The 20389-nt window shown below is 34.0% G+C and overlaps 1 protein-coding gene across 2 annotated transcripts in view; it reads left to right on the top strand.

The window, feature by feature from the left end:
* FCHO2 (FCH and mu domain containing endocytic adaptor 2) overlaps positions 1 to 20389 on the top strand; it is an 89810-nt gene that overhangs the window by 14176 nt on the left and 55245 nt on the right. For both annotated transcript variants that reach the window (XM_040540890.1, XM_040540891.1), the window contains exons 4-8: positions 14 to 155; positions 243 to 395; positions 4511 to 4615; positions 9695 to 9793; positions 11218 to 11314. In XM_040540890.1, the coding sequence (XP_040396824.1) occupies positions 14 to 155; positions 243 to 395; positions 4511 to 4615; positions 9695 to 9793; positions 11218 to 11314 (596 nt within the window). The remainder of the gene's footprint in view (positions 1 to 13; positions 156 to 242; positions 396 to 4510; positions 4616 to 9694; positions 9794 to 11217; positions 11315 to 20389) is intronic.

Here is a 20389-nt window from a genome sequence, read left to right as displayed (position 1 = left end):
CCCCTCAATCCAGGACATTTGCACCAGTTTGGGATGTTTTCAAAACCTCAACAGAAAAACTAGCAAGCTGCCACTTGGATCTTGTGCGGAGATTACAAGAGCTAATAAAAGAAGTTCACAAGTATGGAGATGAACAAATTAAAGCTTATAAAAAGGTTATTTTTTTTCTTATGTGTGTCCAGTGACTTGTTAACATTAAAGTTCAGAAGGTTGGATTTTGATGACTGTGTGATATTTGGCAGACTAAAGAAGAAGTTTCAGGAACATTGGAAGCAGTGCAAAGCATTCAAAGTATCACTCAGGCCTTACAGAAGTCAAAGGAAAACTACAATGCAAAGTGTCTTGAACAAGAACGTTTGAAAAAGGAAGGAGCAACACCAAGAGAAATCGATAAGGTAATTCTGTGACATCTTTCTTAAAATTTATTGAGTTGTCAAGGTGTAACACATTCACATTGTATTAGTGAAATGCTCAGAATGGGTTAAAGGCGGTAAGCTGTAGCTATTTTATAATGTACATGATCCTTTGAATGCCTAGTTAGGTTTTGTTTACACTTGCTTCCTTATCTGTTCTTTCTAACTGCACTGCAGTTCTAATTGTGCTGTATTACTGCCTCATACGGTAATTTCGTTTAGTGGCTTTTACAGAAATTTCATATAATTGTTTCAGCATCTACTACGTTTTTAATGCATTTTCTTATGTAAATATTCAAACACTCAATGTCCTCTTTTTTGAATTAAGGAGTAGAGAGTTTTTTACGTTGTCCTTTCAACTGAGACAAAGTAGTTAATTGTCAGAGTATTGAAGTCTGTTCCGTTGAAAAGAAAAACAAGCTAACATTACTTTCAAAGCTAATTTAGGAGCTCCCAATTACACAGATCAAAATCCCTAGGGATAAGTATCCTGATGCTGTATTTAGTACTGTCCTTGGGTCATGGGAGAGTTTGATCCATTCACAGAATCATTGAATGGCTGAGGCTGGAAGAGACCTCTGGAGACCATCTCGACCAAACCCTCTGCTCAAACAGAGACACCTGAAGCCAGGACCACAGGTCCATGTCCAAGTGGCTTTTGAAGATCTCCAAGGAGGGCGACTCCACAACCTCTCCGGACAACCTGTGCCAGTGCTGAGGCACCCGCATAATAAACAAGTGTTTCCTGATGTTCAGATAGAACCTCCTGTCTTTCAGTTTGCGCCCATGGCCTTTTGTCCTGTCACTGGGCTGCATTGATAGGAGCCTGGCTCTGTCCTCTGCATTCTCTCTTCAGATATTTGTAGGCATGGATAAGCTCACCCCGAGCTTCCTCTTCTCCAGGCTGAAAAGGCCCAGCACTCTCAGCCTTTCATAATAGGGGAGGTGCTCTAATCCCTTCGTCTTTGTGGGTCTTTGCTGCATTCTCTCCAGTGTACCTGTGTCTGTCTAGCAGTTGGAGAGTCCAGCACTGGACACAGCACTATAGGTGTGGCCTCACCAGGGCTGAGTAGAGGGGAACGATCACCTACATCAACCTGCTGGGAAAACTGAAACTTTCTCTTGATTTCAGGAAACAAAGTAGAGGGAAGTGGCTATGTTTCCCTGTCTCTATACTTTCTCTTTTTTAATCTTGATACCTCTGCCTGTTTCTTTTGAGGTTATCTGGTCTGTTCATGTTAAAATGGTCCTAGTACCTTTTTTCTGTAATCTTGGTGGAGCAGATAGGGTTGGTTCATTGATGACAACGGTGATCCTGTTGACAATGTTCTGATTGTTTTATTTTTAATTTAAATCTATTTTTCCCCTGATTTGTATTTCAAATAGCAATCTGTGTTGGATTCTAGATATGAATCAAAAATATGTGGGACAGCAGATGTTTTCTTGCCAGTCCATTCAAAATACATTTATTTTTCTGAACTTCTGAAAGTAGTTCAGAACTTTTCAGTTAGAAAAGTTGACTTGATGGAAGGCTTGCTTTTAAGATATAATCAATAATCCCTCCTCTGGTCAGAAACAAACAATCAGAAAAATCAGTCTTACTAATAGCTATGCCTCTGCAGAAGAAAGAGAGGAAATGCTGTAGGACAAGGGCCACTTTCTGATGTTTTATGCATCTTTCTTAGATAATTTTGCCCAAACAATAGGGCAGCATGGTTGAAACTCAGCTAGTACTTCAAAAATGTTTCTGGTGGGAGCTAGTAACTGTGACTATTGCATCCCTTCCATCACGTCTTTATTAAAATTTACACTTGTACTTTTAGAATTGTGATAAAGATTGTTTTCTTATATTTTTCTTTTGGCAGAGAATAATTTTGTTATGTTTAGTGGAACATCAAAAGTGTTTTTCTCAAAATCACACAATACCTACTGTATCACAAGACAGAGAATTTGTACCAGTATGCTAAGAGCTTATCATTAAGTTTAATATTTCAAGAGATACTTTATCAAAGAATCTGAGGAGGCATGGAAAGCTTGCAATTTTAATTGCAGCTGATAGTTAGTGTTAGCTTGTGTAGTAACTTCCTGTTTTTCTCTGACATGTTAACTTCTGTATTTATAGTGACTTGACAAAAAATTCTTGACTAATCTTTATTATTTCAGTTACTGTAAAACTGCTAAATAGAGCTCTAGCGATTGCTGTACCTGAGAATAGACACATCCTGTTTTCAGAAGGGATTAGTAGCTAATCATGCAATGTTCACATTCCATCGTCTGTCTTGCTGATTGTTTTCCGTATGTACTCTTCAGCAGACAACACTCATGATTCTGCTCATAGTTAAACATGATGACAAGAGGCAGAGAACATTTTGTTTATGTCAAAATCCCATGCATGCAGAGTTCAATTACATAATCCTTCACAAAAGAAACTTTTTTTGAAGTCTTTTAATTTGGCATTTCCTTTCATTTCAAATGATCAAGTTCAGAATCCTCTCATTGCATAGCAATCATAATTATTTTTAAAACCAAGTGTTTATAGAGCACCTTGCACTTTCAATAAAGTAAAGCATATTTGGGAAACAAGATAGGACAGTTTTCTTCTTGGGAGTTCCCCTGTGTGAATATGCAGGAGAAAGAATCATGAAGCAAAATTCAGGGCAAATTGTAGGTTGGTCTGATACGTCCTGTCCTGCTGTCCTTAATGCCTGAAGGATTCATATTCTTTGTACAATAAAGTATTTTGATGCTCTGTTTTGCTGGGTTTAGAGTACTACATGAGCAAGGTCTGCTTAAGCTTTCTCAGTAAGTTGATAAATTGAACTGCACCTTCAATTCCTCATCCTTTGAAGTCCTGTTTGATGTTTCCCCTGATAAACAAGTGCTAATGGTATATTGCTACTTGTGATTTAGGGTTATTTTTTCTTGGAAGAGGAAGAATAGAATTATCTTCTTCCAGAGGGCATCTTTGTATTAATTGATTTGAATGTTATAGACAGTGGTCAGGTTTATAACTCACCGCAAGTGAGTAGTAGTTGCTGTCTTTAATCTGGGACTGATAAAATCCCTTTGAAAGAGGAAAGGAAAGCTCTTCAGAACTAGAATAGTAAACATTCTATCTTTACTCATGTCGCTAACTGAAAAGTATTTCTGAATTGTTACAACTGGTGGGAAATTTCATTCAGATAAAGAAGGTATTTTGAACTTCTTTGGCAGAAAAAAGCTGATGAGAAATAATTTTTATTTAATCTGTGTTTTTTTTTTTTACTTGGATATAGCAAAAATATTAAAGTTCAAAAAACTTAATCTCCTGTCATGCTGTAAAATTTGAAAATAACTTCCCTACCAAAAACAGTTACTTCATTCATTTTTTTCCATGTTAAATTGAGATTCTCCTGTATTTCTTTTTATCTTTTAAGAATATCAAGTCCACAGAAAGAAAACTTTGGTTTATTGAAAACAAATAATGAAAAAAATCATTATAATGCCAAAAAATACTATTAGAAACAAATCTGAGCTGCATGAATCTGTCCATCACTTTGTTCTGCATTAATTTCACTTTCAAATATCTTCTCTTACTCAGTTTCCATTATTTTTCCACATTCCTTATTTTTTTCTTTTCACTTCTAACAAGTGCCTTCTTGTTTTATTTTTTTTTTACAATTGACTCTTTCAGAATTGTACTAAGAACTGTTTACTCTGAATTTCAACCCTGCTTTTTTCCTGTTTTTGTTGTTGTATATCTAAATATTTTATGTATCAGTGAAATAGCTTAATTTCAGCAGCACATACTTTAAAATATTGATCTCAAAACAAGTGTATTATAAATTAGTCATTGATGATAAGAGAAAGGAATTTAAATGAGGTAGTTGCTTTGTTACCTTTTTTATGTGGCTTATTCTAAGCAGCATAATGATTTTATGCAGAAATCTCTAACAGTTTGAATCTAAGTTATTTGGTGGTAAAATTTTGTTATGACACTTTACTGTTTTGATATGCCCCTGGATCTTTTTTATAGGTCATCCTATGCTTTCTCTCAATAGTGACTTTAAAAGCCTTAGATATGATTGGATTGACACTCTTTTTGTACTGATCCATAGGCAGCAGTTAAATCGAAAAAAGCTACAGATACCTATAAACTGTATGTGGAGAAATATGCTACAGTTAAATCTGATTTTGAGCAGAAAATGACAGAAACTGCACAGGTAAGTGTTATACTAAATAAGACACTTTTAAAATAAATTAATATGTCTTATTTTATCTCTCTGAAGATACCAGCAATCAAGGCTTTTGAAAAATTAGTTCAAGATAGAATGATCTCCTTTGGAAATTGATGTAAACTGTGCTGTCAAAAGTAATAGGTTTGAAAGACAAACACTGGCCATGTGTATTGTGATGGCAGTGTCCTTGAATAATACACTGAAATACTAGCACTCCAGAAAGACATTTTGAAGAAATTTTTAGTAAGAAAACAAAATGAACTTCTGTAAGTGTTGTAGATACATTGTGATGATGCAGGAAATCCTGCGAATTGCTGGTGACCCAGAATTCGTTCACAGGAGTTACAATACCATGACCCATTATGTTTTTTTCATTATCATTCCAGCAAAACATTTCAGTAACAGCTTGTTAAAGAGTCTTCCCTTAAGTGCTTATCTGAGGTGCTCAAAAGCCCTTACCTCTATTCAAATGTCAAATGAACAAATGTTTTGTTGTGTTTTTTTTTAAGGCGTTTTAATCTGTATTACAGAGGATATCATGTTCTCCGTATGCTCGAACATTCTGTTTCTTCTTATAATTTAAATTTTTTTTTAAAATCTTTTGGTAGCAGACTGTCCTAGATTTCAAAAAGCAAAATGCACCATTTCTGCTCTTTTTACTATTTAGTTGACATAATTACTTGTATACGTTTTCTGGTTGAAAAAAAGCTTTTACAAGATTGGAGTTATTGGAGTTTTCTTTTTGGTTGGAAATTCTTTGCTCTTTTGCTTAGTTTCAAAGATTAATTTTTTTTTTTTAAATTATGTCATACTTATTACATGTTATTAATGTAGAAGTGTACAAGTGTTAGTGTTTTCCTTAACTTCTTGGAAATTAAGAATTAAATTAATAGTTCAATTAATTGAATTTTACAGTAAGGGAATTGTGTAGGTTGATACAGAAAAAGCTGTGCTGTCCTAAACTGTAAACTGCTTTTCTACTTTGAAAACTTGATTAGAACTTGATCTAGTTCATCTCCGAATACATATTCAACACAGACGTTAAAGAAAAAATACCAAATATATACCAGAAGTCTTCCTTGCAACCCCCCAGTCCAGGCATTTGTGACAAAAAAATGCTCGGGTATACTACTGCTAAAGTCTACCTTTAATGTGACTTATATTAGGAGTCTTGATACCCTTTTGTTGGAGAGTTTCCAATAGGCATCTTATTTGTGCAGTATCTTGACTAGGTTCTGATAGAGGAGCTATGCCCCAAGCTTTTCTTTTCAGTTTGAGTTGAATTTGGCTAAGTACATTCTTTTCCTCACCTTGTAAAAATGTGAATCTTAAATATTTTGTTTTTTTGTTTAATTGTGTAGCGATGATTGCAGTTATTCAGTGTTATAAAAGGTTTTATTTAAAAAAAAATCACTAAGGAAATTCATGGGTGCTGTGGTAAAGGTTCTAAGTCCTGTTGTCCTTCTCTATCATCTCTGATTTGCTAAGCTCTGTTTTCAATACATGTTTTAAGTTAGTGTTGCAGTCAAAAGCGGTAGTTGTCCTCTTTCTGGTCTTTTGTCTTGTATTTGTTTGAGAAACAGCCTTGTAGAGCTAAGCCAGATAAAACTAATGTATTGAGGAAGGTTAACATTAACCCAGAGGAGATTTGGGTTCTAGTTTATTAAGAGATCACACAAGCATTTGTGCTGGCACAAAGGAAAAGGCAATGTGTTACCAAGGGTGGAGGTTTGTGTCCTTAAGCTGGCTTGAAGTAAGTAAGTATGACTTTTATGAACTGGCCTTGCTAAATTGCCCTGTAAACTTTTCACTAATGAGCAAGAAAGCTATGAGTGATGGAGTTCTTATTTAGACTGACAGGAGATAGACATGAAGAGTATTTGAAATGGATTTTATTGTCAGTGAATCAGTGAAGGAAAATGTAGAGACTTTCAGCAAGCAAACTAGCTGGGCTATTCGTGATATGCTAAAAGAAAAGCCATTTGAAGAATCCAGTACAACAAAAGAATAGGAAAAGAAACGACTTATTTTGTATCTAGAGACACAATATGAAGATGCTTTTTTTTCCCCCCTTGTTTATGTTATTAGGTAGGTATTAGGTACTTAAGTATGACTGAACTTTAGAGAGAAAAAAGGTTTTACTGTAGTAGATATTATAGCTGGGAAAGCATGACAATACTCCTGGCTTTCTTTTTTCCCCAGTACAAAAATGGTACATATTTACCTCTCATGGCAGGCCATACTTGTCTGAATGTCTTCGGTTATTCTTTAGCTGCAATAACCCTTTTACTCAAACTTTAGATTTCATTTAAGATGATAAGAGACAACTGAAAACTCTTAATACCTTTCATGATTGTCTGTGCTGAAACTGAAAATTCTACCTGTGTAAGTCCTACCTATTCAATTATTGTATATTAAGTGTAATAGTGTAGCTGTATCTAAAGTTTGGTTGCAAGACAGCTACTTTAAATATGATGTGATAGGAAAAATAAGAAAACCCGTGAATATGTGTAAGCTCCCTCCTAAGTTAAGCACACCCCAGATTATCTTAATTTGGAGTATATTTCACTTGAAATATACCAGTTCAGGAAACAAATTAGGAATGTGGTCATTCTCTGCTGTTTCATTGCAAAAATAGTTGGCTTATTCAGTCTGTCTTGGGCTGTTCAGATAAAATTGTTCTGAGAACACTAACATCTTGAATTGATGTGGCTTTATCCTAGGTAATCGTGTAGTAATGTCTTCACTTAGCTGTCCTCCTTGTTAACCCTCCACCACTGAATCTGTTGCATAATTTTTTTTCATTTTTCTTTTTTTGTCATTTACTATCTTATCTGCAGTTATCAAAGTGAAGTGATTTGTGAGACATGATTTTGAGAGGTTAAATTTTGAAATACGATCTTCCTAATTTTGAATTGCAAGTTTTATTTTTTGCTGCAATAAAGATGGAAGGTTTAGTTGTGATTATAGAAGAATAATAATACAGTTAATTTGTCATTTAGAAATTGGTTTTGAATGAAATTCTTTATGTTGAAAGATTTTTTTTCTGAATAAGGATGTGATTGTATTATATAATTGCTCTGCAATTGCTAAGAAAACATGATGTCTCATTTGCAAAGTATTCCAACTTGTTAGAAGCTTTTTAAAAAAATCATGTTATCCAGTCAGTTATTGGAAAGGATCAAATAGCTGAAAGTGCTAAATTATTTTTCTTTGAAAGCCTTCTGTCTTAACTAGAATTAAGTACAGTTGACTGTTCAGATGACCTTGATGTTAAGCAATCTGCATATATACATAAAGTTAAAGACAAAGTAGTAATTCTTCACATTTTAAAACTGAAAAGAAAAGAATGTTTACAAAATGGATCACACGCTGTGTATGCTGAGTTAGACAGTTAAGGATAGTTGAAGATTTTTCATTTTTATTTTAGCATAAAACACTAAGAAGTGACTTGTACTTGGGTCTTAGCATTATAGATACATTTCAGTATGTTTCAGTATATCCTTTCAGAACAGACAAGTTCAAGTAAACAATTTTGTTAATGATTCTATCTGTGACATGAATGATATGGTTGTATTGCAGTGCTGAGATAGTCTTTGATCAGAATCTTTGTGTTATGTACTGTACAAGGCAAAGATGGCTTCTACTTCAAAGACTTTATTACCGATAAAACAATAAACAAGAAATAAAGAAACCGAGAATGGCAGGAGTGGCTTGAGGGGAATCGTGGTATCCACTGACATAACAGGCAAAAATCTCTGAATGGCTGGTTGTTTTGATATGCATCATAGAGAAGAGTTTAAAAGAGAGTGATACATCAGTTTTGCACAGTTTTATGGGGATCTGCAACCAAACCTGAAGGCAGCAGTGTTGGTATAATCTCAGAAGTTCACTATGAGTTTATGTAAACATTAGGTGGTGGAAGTAGGCTGGAAGATCACATTGTGTACAAGTGCTAGCACCCTGATTATGACTGAGAGTATGTATAGACATGGACCACAGATATGTTTGAAAGCAAAATAGTGCAGTTTATTTAATCAGGCAATTGGTAAAAATAGTAGCATCAAAGAGTAGTCTACAGAGTTTGACCCTGTCCTCTGTGATCAACAAGGAAAGCTGCTGGGGAAAAAAAAAATAAAAAAATTATTCTAGTCGGCTTATTGGCTTACTGTTGTCTAGTGAGTCATATGTGAGTGTGGCAAAAGACAGACTGAGAGTTTAGAAGATACAGATATTTGACTTGTATGGAGTTATACTTGTGTTTGTGAATCAGACTGCCAGAAAGTATGAAATGCAAAGATGATCTTCAGAGAACCTTGTAAAAGTAGAGAGGAATAAATGGTGCTCCAAAGTTTGGTCACGCTTGAAAAGGCAGTTACGGAGGTAGGAAGAGAATCAGTAGAGAGCAGGAGTAAAGAAAGAGTTCAAGATGATTATGGCTAAGTGTTGGGTAGAATGAGGAAATTTTTCTTTCCTTAGAGATGTTCGAAGTGCTCTTAAAATGATGGAAGTGTGGGTAAAGTGGAACGGGAACAAATTCCAAACAAACTGCAAAGATTATATACAGTTAGTTTAAAGATAAAACAAATTAATTATATTTAAAGAAGCAAAGGATATAGATTTAACTGGAGAAAGAGAAAGTATGTATATATTGTGATCAGGAGGAGAGGGTGCTGAGGAAGTACAAAACAGATTCAGAAATAGGACTTCTCGAATTAGACAAAAAATCATGAGATCTTTCAGTAATGGAGAAAAGAGATTTTTTCTTCAACCCTATTTTCTCTTGGTAAAAATAGGTCAGATTTTTTGAAAAATCAAGATAGGTGAAAGCTGAAAAAGGAAGTAAAAAAGCTACATAATGGTTCCAAAAGGATATGTTATAAAGCACATTATTTTGTAACTGTGAATTTTACACCTTCCTTTCTTAAATACTGTAATCACTGTAATAAAGATCTGGAAAAAAAAGTTTGTTTTTTCTGTTTAGTACATTTAATTATTATGATGTAAGTTTTAGCATTTCAAAAATTATTTTCATTATGAATAATTGCTTGCATTGGTTGACAGAAATTTCAAGACATTGAAGAAACACATCTTCTTCATATGAAAGAGATTATAGAATCATTGTCAAATACCATAAAGGAAATTCATTTACAAATAGGAGAGGTAATTTTTATATTATCATTTGTTTATTTGGTTTATGCTACATATTTTTCTTAACTACTAAATGGAACATTCCTTACTGTGTTTGTGTAACTTGTGCTTGTGTAATTGCAAGACTACATCTTTCAAATGGCAATAACTTTTAAAATTACAATAAGAAGGAGATAAATAGTAACAAAACACAGAATTTAAAAGACTTTGAAGCAGATTTGATTCTTTTTACCACAGATATCAAATATTGTATCAGTGCTGAGCTCGCTTGTCAGAAGTTTGAAGGAGATTTGAATATCTACTAAATAGCCATTTTGGTCTTCTCAGATGTGTGCAATCTATTCTCTTATCCAAGCCTCTCTGATAAATTTTATTGAATGGATCAGCTCTGATTTTGTTCATTGTATTGGAAATCTTTTTAATATCTAAATTCAATATGAGCCAAAAATTTTACTGCTTCCTGTTGCAATTATAAATTCAGTATGACAAATTCTACAGAATAAGTCTGAACAATCATTAAATTTTGTGCTAACAGAAAATAATGTCTTTTGACCATTTGAAGGATGTTTAGTGTACTTCAAAGCTCTGTTCATTAGATATTAAATTAACACTCATTTTACACGTAATAGGGGTACTTCCTCTTTTCTTTAACTAAAACATGGAATTATATCGTCTGAAAAGTTTCAAAATTTTTGATGATGCTGTTAGGGAAAGGCCTTCAATAACAATGTTAAAAGAAGTTTTTGTAGTATCTATTCTTCAGATGCAAGCTGGTCTAACTAATAATCCTTATAAGTAGTCCTCAGTTTTTTTGATGTGTTGCAGTTTTGTTTGTGTATACTTTGTTTGAGTCACTAGTTTGCTTGGTTTTGAGGTTTTCTGCTGGTGAATGATGGTCACAAGGTTCACGCTGTTTATTTCTAAAACATATTACTGCCTTGTTGCAAAAACTTCATATTAACAACATGTTCCTTTGCCAGACCAAAACCATTAAAACAGTAATGCTTTTACTCAAGCAGGTGGAAACTGTGATAATACAGTGGTAACTGTTCACACCCTTAACTGGTGCTGGCTTAAGGGGACAGTTTGTCTTCCTGACATTGTCGTGGGGCATGTTGTTGACAAATTCAGAAAAGCGTATATAGAAAAGTAGTTTAGATAGAAGAAATGGAAGTAAATCATAGACTTGTCATCAGTCTGTGTTCTTTCATTCCTCATTTGTATGTGTATTGTGTACACAATTACCAATGCTAAAGCAATAAAAAGGGATTTCCTTGATACAATGCCTATTGATTTCTGGAAGTTAATATATTTTAGAGGGAAGCATTTTAAACTCCAGAGTGAAAAATAAACACTTTCTGAAGTTAATGAAATTTCTTTAATTACTGTTTTTTAAATTCCTGTTGTGTGTGGTATTTTGTTTGTTGTTTTTGAAGGTTCACGAAGAGTTTATTAATAACATGACAAATACTACAGTTGAGAGTTTAATACAGAAATTTGCTGAGTCAAAAGGAACTGGCAAGGAAAGACCTGGTAAGAGATTAAAAATAGAGGAGCAAACTTTAATTTTAATACTGTAGATTTTCTCTCCTAATCAAAAGGCAAACCCTATTTGTTAACATGCTATTGTTGTAACATACTTAAAATTTCAAAATTCTCAGAGTTCATTAACTTTGATATTAAATGTTTCATAGAAATTTAACAACACAGTTTATTTATTATGTATTTCTAGGACTCATGTTCATAAAGCATAACAATTTATAGCTCAGAGTCCTCCAATGTGGACTTCTGAGGAAGCTTTTAAACTATACTGTTCCTTGGGATGTCAGTGAAGTTTGTCCAGAAAACGAAGTTCCTTGCACAAAACTACCTTTATTCTACGTGCTTCAGCACAAATTATATTTCCAAATTTAATACAAATTTAGGGATATATTCAGAACAGGTGTCTGTAAAGCTGATTATAGAATTGTTGTAACAGTTGCATTGGTTTATTTAGTTAGCTTACAAAATCATGCTTTTTAGTAGATTATATGTAGATTGGTTTGTTCTTTATCAGCAACAAATTTACGAGTACTTTCTGAAGTACTGCTTGTTGGGTGTGTTGTGTTTCCTGGGCTGGCATAAAAGGACAATCTCACATTACTGTATATCTAACATTACAGGAAAAATACAGAGTTCAGTTTAATATTCAGGCATGGGAACATGGTCACTAGATGTGTGAATACAGAAGTTTGGTAATACTGTTTTTCTTGGAGTGTGGAGTGTTGGGAGTCCTTGTTAGCATCTCTGCCTTATAGTATCAAAACATGTTTTTTTCAGAGCAAGGATGTACAGAGTAGCTTAGATCTTAAGCATTTATATTGAATTATTAAATGTGGTTATTAGGTATCTTACAATGCTTCTGTGCTGTGTTGTTAATATAACGTTGTTACATATTCACTCTGTGATCTGCTAATGCTTGTACATGAGTGGGATGAGGCAAGATTGTATATGGAAAAATTGTCAAACTTTTCCGGTGTCTTACATTTTTTTGGTAAAGAGTAAGAAAGAAAAAGTACACACCTCAGGGATTCATGTTCAGTTGGACTGAATTCAGGATGAAGACAGGTGAAAATTCAGTATTCAAGCCTCTTTGACTAGCTGTGGCCAACATGTCACATGTAGGGGTCACTGTCTTACATTCAGGACCCCGACTCCGTGTGTTACAAAGACCTGTGCTAGCGTATTCTAGAGCACTGTGCGTTTCAGGCAATACACTTTTTTTTTTTTTGTCAGACAACATAGCAATCATAAGAAAAGTAGCACTTCACCTTTTAATTTAGTAGGAGAAGTTGTACACAGTGTACTTATTAGCTGCTTTACAGATTTTGTCATATTCCATTTGTATTCTCTTGAGTCAAATAAAAACTTTTGCCATGGCAAATTCTATTTTTTTCAATTCTGTAACTATTTTAACAGCAAAAAGGTATGCATGTTGACTTTTTTTTTTTTTTTACAGAGTGAAATTATATTGATATTAATTTTGTAAAGCTGCCATGGGGCAGAGAGAAAGCATAGGCAAATTCAGTAGCAATGGAAATTCACAAGAAGTTGTGAGGTGTCAAAGATTGGTCTTAGTTATAATTACTGCTTCTATTATAGTCATATAGCTTTGACAATTACAAATATTCGGAATGCAAAGTGAGGTATCACTTCTGTAAGAATGAAATGAAAACATCCAGTGTGGGAGGAGCAGCTTTTTCTTGATTCAAAAATGCTTTTCCACAATTGAGAACTGTTCTTAATAGAAAGGCATTTTTAACCATGAAGCAAATTCTAGAAGTCTTTCTGTGATACGAATTTAGTAATTATGCTGCAGAAGGAGATGGCTTCTCAGATAAATCTAAGTATTCAATGTATAAAAATGGTACTGACTTGGAGTACAAAACAAATGTAGAAAAAATGACCTAGTGCTCTCACTGCTACTTAAGATTCTGGTCCTGAATATATGTGAAAGAAACAATTTAATAATCATCTGTAGTATGTAGGCCTTCACCTTCCCATATTATTTGCAGACCAATATACTGAATCAGTTTGTGGAACATTCTGAAATACTGAATTTTGAGAACAACAACAACAAACAAAAGGATAGTGCATAACAAAGTATTTTAGTTTATTTCAGTATTTTAAAATTGTAGTTATAGTACTTTACAGCAGGGTTCACTTTCCTATTTCTACAGATCTAAATATAAATATGAATCTGGAAGGAAGTACTGTAGAAGGGCTTTTTATTTTGTGGATTAGGAACAACTTATAATGTTTCTCTGTACATCCAATTATTTTCTTAAATTCTCATCTGCGTAACTTCAATTTCTCTTTGTACGATCATATCCCTTATACCAGATTATATGGGCTCCCTCTGGTGGCTAATTTCTGATACCTGAAGTCTTGATGTACTGCAACAAGTAGAGTTTAACACGCATTTTTTCTAGTACAAATAAAATTTCTTTCAAGCAGTAATGCTTTATGAGTTTTCTAAGCCTTATTTATGGACTTCCTTACTTTAAGGCTTTTTTTTAACTGCTACCTAAATAACCTACCTCTTGAGCTTTATCTCCTAATTCTTATGGAATTTACTTCAAGTATATTTTCTAAAGATATACAATATTTGAAGAAATTCTATTCATAATTTTTCATACTCTCTTTCAGTGTAAAAAAAAAAAAAAAAGCCATGTATATTAAGTTGCAAATACTTTAATTCAAAATGAAAGAAAAATCACTTAAATGTAAAACCTTGAAAAACAGAAAAAGAGGTCGCAGGACCCTTCAATAAACAGTCATGCTCCAGGTCAGAGTTTAATACATTATCTGAACTATTTTCTAAAGTTTATTTGGTTCTGCTGTTAGGTCGAATAGCAAGTTAGATACCATCTGATGAAAGATGCTTCTGTTGTGCAACATTGATCAAAACCCTTGTTGGCCACTTCAGATGAATCTATTTTCTGTTTGTGATAGGCTGCTGTTCTGTGTTCCTCGGAAAAATCATTTATAGCGTGGCAGAAAATGTCTACTTTTCTTCCACCCAAAGTAGATGTTAAATCTATAGTAGAGATGATGTAAATTCCAGATTAGTGACGTATCAATGACTTTTTGCCTTATTTACTTAATTTTCTAATCATCTATAAAAACTTGGTTTGTTCCATTGTGAAAAGTTGATGCATGAAACAGAAACTGTTAGGAAGTAAGAGCTCATGTTCTTCCGGGATCTTATGTCTGAAATTGGCAGGATAATACATACTGTGTGTAAAGATACTTGTGAGTGCCAGTGGCCAGATGTAGCTGGTCATGAATGATTTTCCATTTTTTACAGTGTTCTCCTATGTACAAAACTAAGTCTGTGTGTCTGTCCCTGTATTAGTGTTAGCCCACTACAGTTTACCCAGAAGCTAGCTTTGAAGGCCAAATGAGAAGACTCAGCTGTGCTACATTGTCCGAAAATACACAAACAAAAGCCAAATCCAGACTATTTGTTTTTGTTAATTTGTTCTGTTGTCCTTGTTAGTGGTTGTTGGTAATTTATTAAGTTGTTGCTCTTATTTTCTCAATTTTCTTAGAAATTTAATAAAGAGGAAAACAAAAAAAAATATTGTAATACAGACAACAATGGAAAGACAAAATCCTTTCTGGCTCCATAACCCTCCAATTAAACAATTATCCGCAGATGGCAATTACTACATATGCTGTGCCATTGTTGAATGTGGAATTGGGGGTCAGCTTTTTCCTACTATTAAAAAAAATCATTGGTTTTGATCCATCTGCACAATCAGAATCAGACAGAACATGATTTTCACTGTGACCCTACATCCTTACCCATGCAAGTAAATGAAAAATGTGAGGAAGAGGAATCAGCTACATACACAGTCTTCTAACTGTACCAGTCAAACATCTAGAATTCAGGCTGTTGAAAACAACTGTACATAAAAATACTTCTTGTATCCTTTCACATACTGTTCACCCAATAAACTTGACCTTTAGGAGAGGCTACAAGTCTGCTTTTGTTCAAGCATTGTAAAGTGAGTGTCGGCAATCCATGGGCTCTTTCTACAGAAGTAGTTGAGAATGTCAATTGTCCACAATTGCTGGTGATCAGCTGTCACTGGCTCTTGCACAGTGACATAGCTGTACATATAGCAGAACATTTTAATTTGTCCTTGTCATTTTAGATACTGGGAAAAACAGTCTATGTCCTTTTAATTGAATGATGCTTCCATAGATACCAGGATTCAGAAAGCAACAGCTGTATTGTCTTTACTCCTTTTCCTGCCTCTAACGGTCCCAGAAAATGACAATTCAGTCAATAATTAATCAGTAATGCTGGTAAATAAATGTTTGGTCTGTGGCTTTTTAGAGCTGCTGAAACCTATTTTGCTTTATTTGCCAGTGCAGGAAAAAATGGTCTCAAGGCTCCTGGTAAGTCCAATTATCAGGAAGTATAAGGTCATGGGTATCAAATGCAGACATAAATTCAGAATTGTTATTTATTTATTAATCATTTTGAAATTCAACTCTCTGGGAAGGCTTTGAAGTAGTCTAGACTGACTTAAAACAGCTATTATATCAAGATCTTCAATGCCTCATAAGGCAGAGCATATCAGAAAAAAATATTCCGGTATCCTCAATGTGCTGATGATCCTTGTCTGCTCTGAGGCAACACATCTGGGAGCTCTGTTTCTGGAGTGCTAGCATTTGAAGCCTTATTTTGAAGTCTTAAAAAATGATTTATTTAGGCATGACATTCCTGCTGAAAGCAATATGGAAATTTCACAGGCTGCAAAACTGTTGACAAACCATTATGTTTACTATTTGGATGGCAATCAAAGCAGTTTAATCTGGATTCCTTACAAGCTCATTAATGCTGCCAGCATTGCCTGTTACCAGAATTGTAAGGCATCAAAGCTTCAATTTAGTAAACATTTAAAAAACAAATTTTACCTAGGCTTTAATTCAACTGAGTACTGATTCAATTAACTCAACTGAATTGTTGTACATTTGATTAGAATAATGTTTTATGTGGCTGGTTGTTGGCTCTGGTGAGAGTTGGTGCAAAGCTGAGGTGTGAATTTATGAGATGTTGTTTGGCCTTCGCTAATTGTTATGTGGGCATTTTAGTCCTAAATGTCCGTGGAGCACTACTTATGTATTTTTCCCAAAGTGAATGCAAGAGCATTAAAGTGAGCTGCACCACAGCTGTGAAGCTAGTCCAAAGTAACCAGTGTAGTGTGAATGCTTCCTCTTTGTTAACATTCCTATTTAAGTTACTATGTTGTATAAAACTACATACTTTCTATCTTATGAAGAAATGAACAAGGTCTATAGGGTAATGTAGACAAAAAAAAAAAAAGTGTTTGGAACAAATGTTTTATGTCAGTGAAATTTCAGAATGAAGTTAGTCCTTTCCCAGAGATTGAGAGGCAAAACAAGGGTCATGGAATATTGAAGCTTGCTTTGATTAAGGCTGCTAGCTTTTTATGTACTTGAATAATAAACTCTGCTTTGAGAAAAAGACTTCAAACAGCGCTGGGTGTGGCAGGCACTGGTATTTTCCATGGGTTTGTTTGATAACATAATAGTTTGTAGGTTTTATAAAAAAATATTTTTCTAGGAAGCTAAACAACAAAATAGGTGGAAATAAACACTGCAAATGTCTAATACTAATTTTTGAACAGGTCTGCATGACATCTTTGAGCTTCTTTTCCACAAGGAATTGTAACAAAGCAACTGTTTATTTATGTTCTTATAAATTATTTTTATATTTTCTGTAAATATTGTGAATATTTTAATACTGCCAACCCTTGTGAATAGATGCATAAATAGCCAGAAGTGTCTCAGTTTTTCAAAGCCTGTGCCCATACATAATTCTACACAGAAGGCTGACTGAGGAAGGAGTTTAGTTTATCAACAGTGACAGTGTCCAAGGGATTCACAATAGTGTTCTCTGTAAAGGAAGACAGTCCATTCGTGCATCTTTGTTCCTATCCTAGGTCTCTGTTAGATTTTGCCTGCAAAAATTAGGTCCTGTCATAGATGACAAACCTGCCAAAACTGCCGTAGACTTTAGGAAACCTTATCTGCCAGCATAGATTTTAAATAATTACATATATCTAACTTGCAAATTTGATTTAAACGAAGAAAATAAATTACTTATTATTTGTAATGGTCTGGAGAGTCAAAACTACAGGTTTTGCTGTGAAAATCTTAGTGCCTGTGGAAGACTGGTAGCATTGTACTGAATTTGTCAGCCAACTGGAAATTTAACATTATTTGGCAGGTTGGGCTACAAATGTGGTGCCATGAGGAAGCTAATTAAGCTTTTCATTTTAGAGCGATTGTGTTTTAAGTAGTAGAAAGAGCAATTCATATTAATAACAAAAATTATTCTTGGTGTGGTATCTTTCTTGAATATATCATGTTCACAGACACACACGTTCAGAAGTCCACATCTGAATTTGAAAGCTGGGTGATCCTTTCCTGGTGTGTGAAAAATTTGGGTTCATTCTATCTGAGTAAGAAAAGTCCAATTCTTCTGAAATACTTAGGGAAATCAAGAGCTGCCTGTGATAACTAGGAAGAAAATCTGTCAAAGACCAACCACAAGCTTAGCTGAAAGAGAAAACAGTAGAACAGCAGGAAACCGACTTCAATGGTTTGTCAAAAAACAACAACAACAAAACAAAAAAACACACATCCAAGAAACAGTCGAACAGTGGTAAAAGTTTATGTGAAGATAATCTTTAAAAACGCATGTGCCACGCCATCTGGAACCATACCCTTTTTGTTTTTTCGGCTTCATTACAGTTCTGCAGTATATTAGTACAATTTCTTCTACAGAGCTAGCTAAAACACTGAAATGTAGTGTAAATATATTCAACAAAAGTGGGACAAGGGAAAAATGAAAAATACCACAGAAACTGTTAGACAACTGTAGATGCAACAGAACAAAAGCTTTGACTCCCTAAGAAGTACTGTCAGTTTTTCTTGAATTTTCCTGCCACAGACGACAACAACAACAAAAAACAGCGGCAGACTAAGGCAAGTAATTATTATAGGTTGTGGGAGCGAAGAAATGTCAATTTCAGTAATTTAAGATATTAATTAGGTAATAGACTCCTCAGAAAATGAAGTAATTGGCAGGATAGGTACTACTACAATAATAATAAATTATTTGTTAAGAGCTTTTAAACACCTGAGAATAGAAATAGCTTCATGAGACATGTTTTGTACTAATATAGCAAATAAGACCTGTAATTTATTTATATAAATAGTATAACATATGAAATTAATGCTGGAGGAAGGGGGTAATTGTTAAAGACATTTTTCTTTTAAGGTGGAAAATGTTCTGTGGACACAGTAAACGTTAAATGGCCTTTTCAAACATGAAATTTTCACGAGAAGCACAATTGGAAGTGTATTCTCTCTTTTTTTTTTCTTTCAGAAGATAAAGCTTAGCAAAAACAAACTCTCTGAAGTCTGGAAAGATTTGGAAAACTACTTATAAACATCTGTGCTGTAGTTCATTCTTACTAAACCGTAACGTTAGAGAAAAGCAACATCTTGAATCTTGTAATTTAACTTTTTGAGGAGAAATGTAGTTTCCAACTAGGGAAGCAAATAGAGGAGTCTCAAGTTGGATATTTTATACGCTTTACCTTTCTAATAAAATTAAAATAAATCCTAAGCATACAGTCTTCATATGCTTGTCTAACATACAAACTTAAACAGTTTACACACTAAGTTGTATGCGGACATGTTTCTAATAGACAATTATTGGACAATTGTCTGATAAACAATATTTGACAAGCCTAATAGGCCATTAATTATTTCTCATAATTTCATTGATGGTAATACTGCAGCATGGAAGTGCTTTACACCAGAACAAGCTATCATTGGACATTTTTTGCAGTGAATTGACTGGGTCAACTAGATCTGTGTATTATACTTTTTCTTGATCAAGAATATCATTTATGATTTGGAAATGAATTTTCACTTAATTTACCTTTGACCTCCTGTGTCCATGGTAGTTGTCAGAAAGTGCAGAATCTCATCTCCTTTTTCTTCAGTATCTTTCGATTGTCTTAATTGACATAAATCATCATCTTCTGCATCCAGAAAGCTTTCTGCGTGAACAATTTCATTTTAAATGTTTGATACTGATTTTTCTGCATTTTGGCATTGGAAGGTGCAGGGGGGCACCTATTGCTTGAATAGCTGTACAGATATTTGACATCTTGTTTAGCTATCAAACTAGATTAATATGTGCAAAATTATTAAATGCTACAAAAATGGAAATTTCTTGATGCTTTTTTACATATATATGTGTTTAATCCATACACTTTTCTCTCTGCTGGTTGGTTTAAATGTCTCTTAGGCTTGCATTCTTCATACCTAAGCCCAAGTTTAGCCATAACAATAATATCTCAAATTCCTCTCTTTTATTAATAATGTTCATAATTTAAATTCTTCATGTAATGTCATGGATTTGTTTTGAAGAATTTTCCCTAATTGGTTGCCTAGTTTTGTGGGAAAGATGGTCTCTAAAAAAACAGTGTAAGAAATGCTGTTACTAGCATTAAACTTCCTAAGCTTTCGGAATTTAGTTTCACAGTGTGTTTCTCAGCTTTACTATTGTAGCTGATACAGTTCAAAGGATTGTGTAGTGCTACATTATTTTTGATAATTTGTCTGGTTCGGGAAGATTAGATAGAAGTGGAAAATCAGGATCTTGTCACATACATTTGTCCCTTCGCAGCCACTGATTTTGAAACTGTCACATTTGCCCGAGATTGCCTAGATGCTTTTAACATCCAAAGAAGGATTTAAAAAAATAAAAAATAGTATTACACGTATTTAGTTTCTTTAAGCAGTTAGACATATTTCAAGGTCAAAGCTATGCTGAAAAAACACACTAGGAAGAATTTCATAACAAATTTTTTGCTTGTTGGTAGCACTGGAAACTGTCATACAGTAATCAGTACTTCCCATTTTACAGTTGAGGTGGAAAGGTGATTAAGCTTAAATTCTTTTCTTCCTTGCCCTAACAACTGAATCTTCTGTACACATAAATTGGAAAGC

The sequence above is a fragment of the Cygnus olor genome, chromosome Z, assembly GCF_009769625.2.
Source record: "Cygnus olor isolate bCygOlo1 chromosome Z, bCygOlo1.pri.v2, whole genome shotgun sequence".
NCBI lineage: Eukaryota > Metazoa > Chordata > Aves > Anseriformes > Anatidae > Cygnus > Cygnus olor.
The sequence above is the reverse complement of the archived record's forward strand: the minus strand, read 5'-3'. Positions and strand labels throughout refer to the sequence as shown.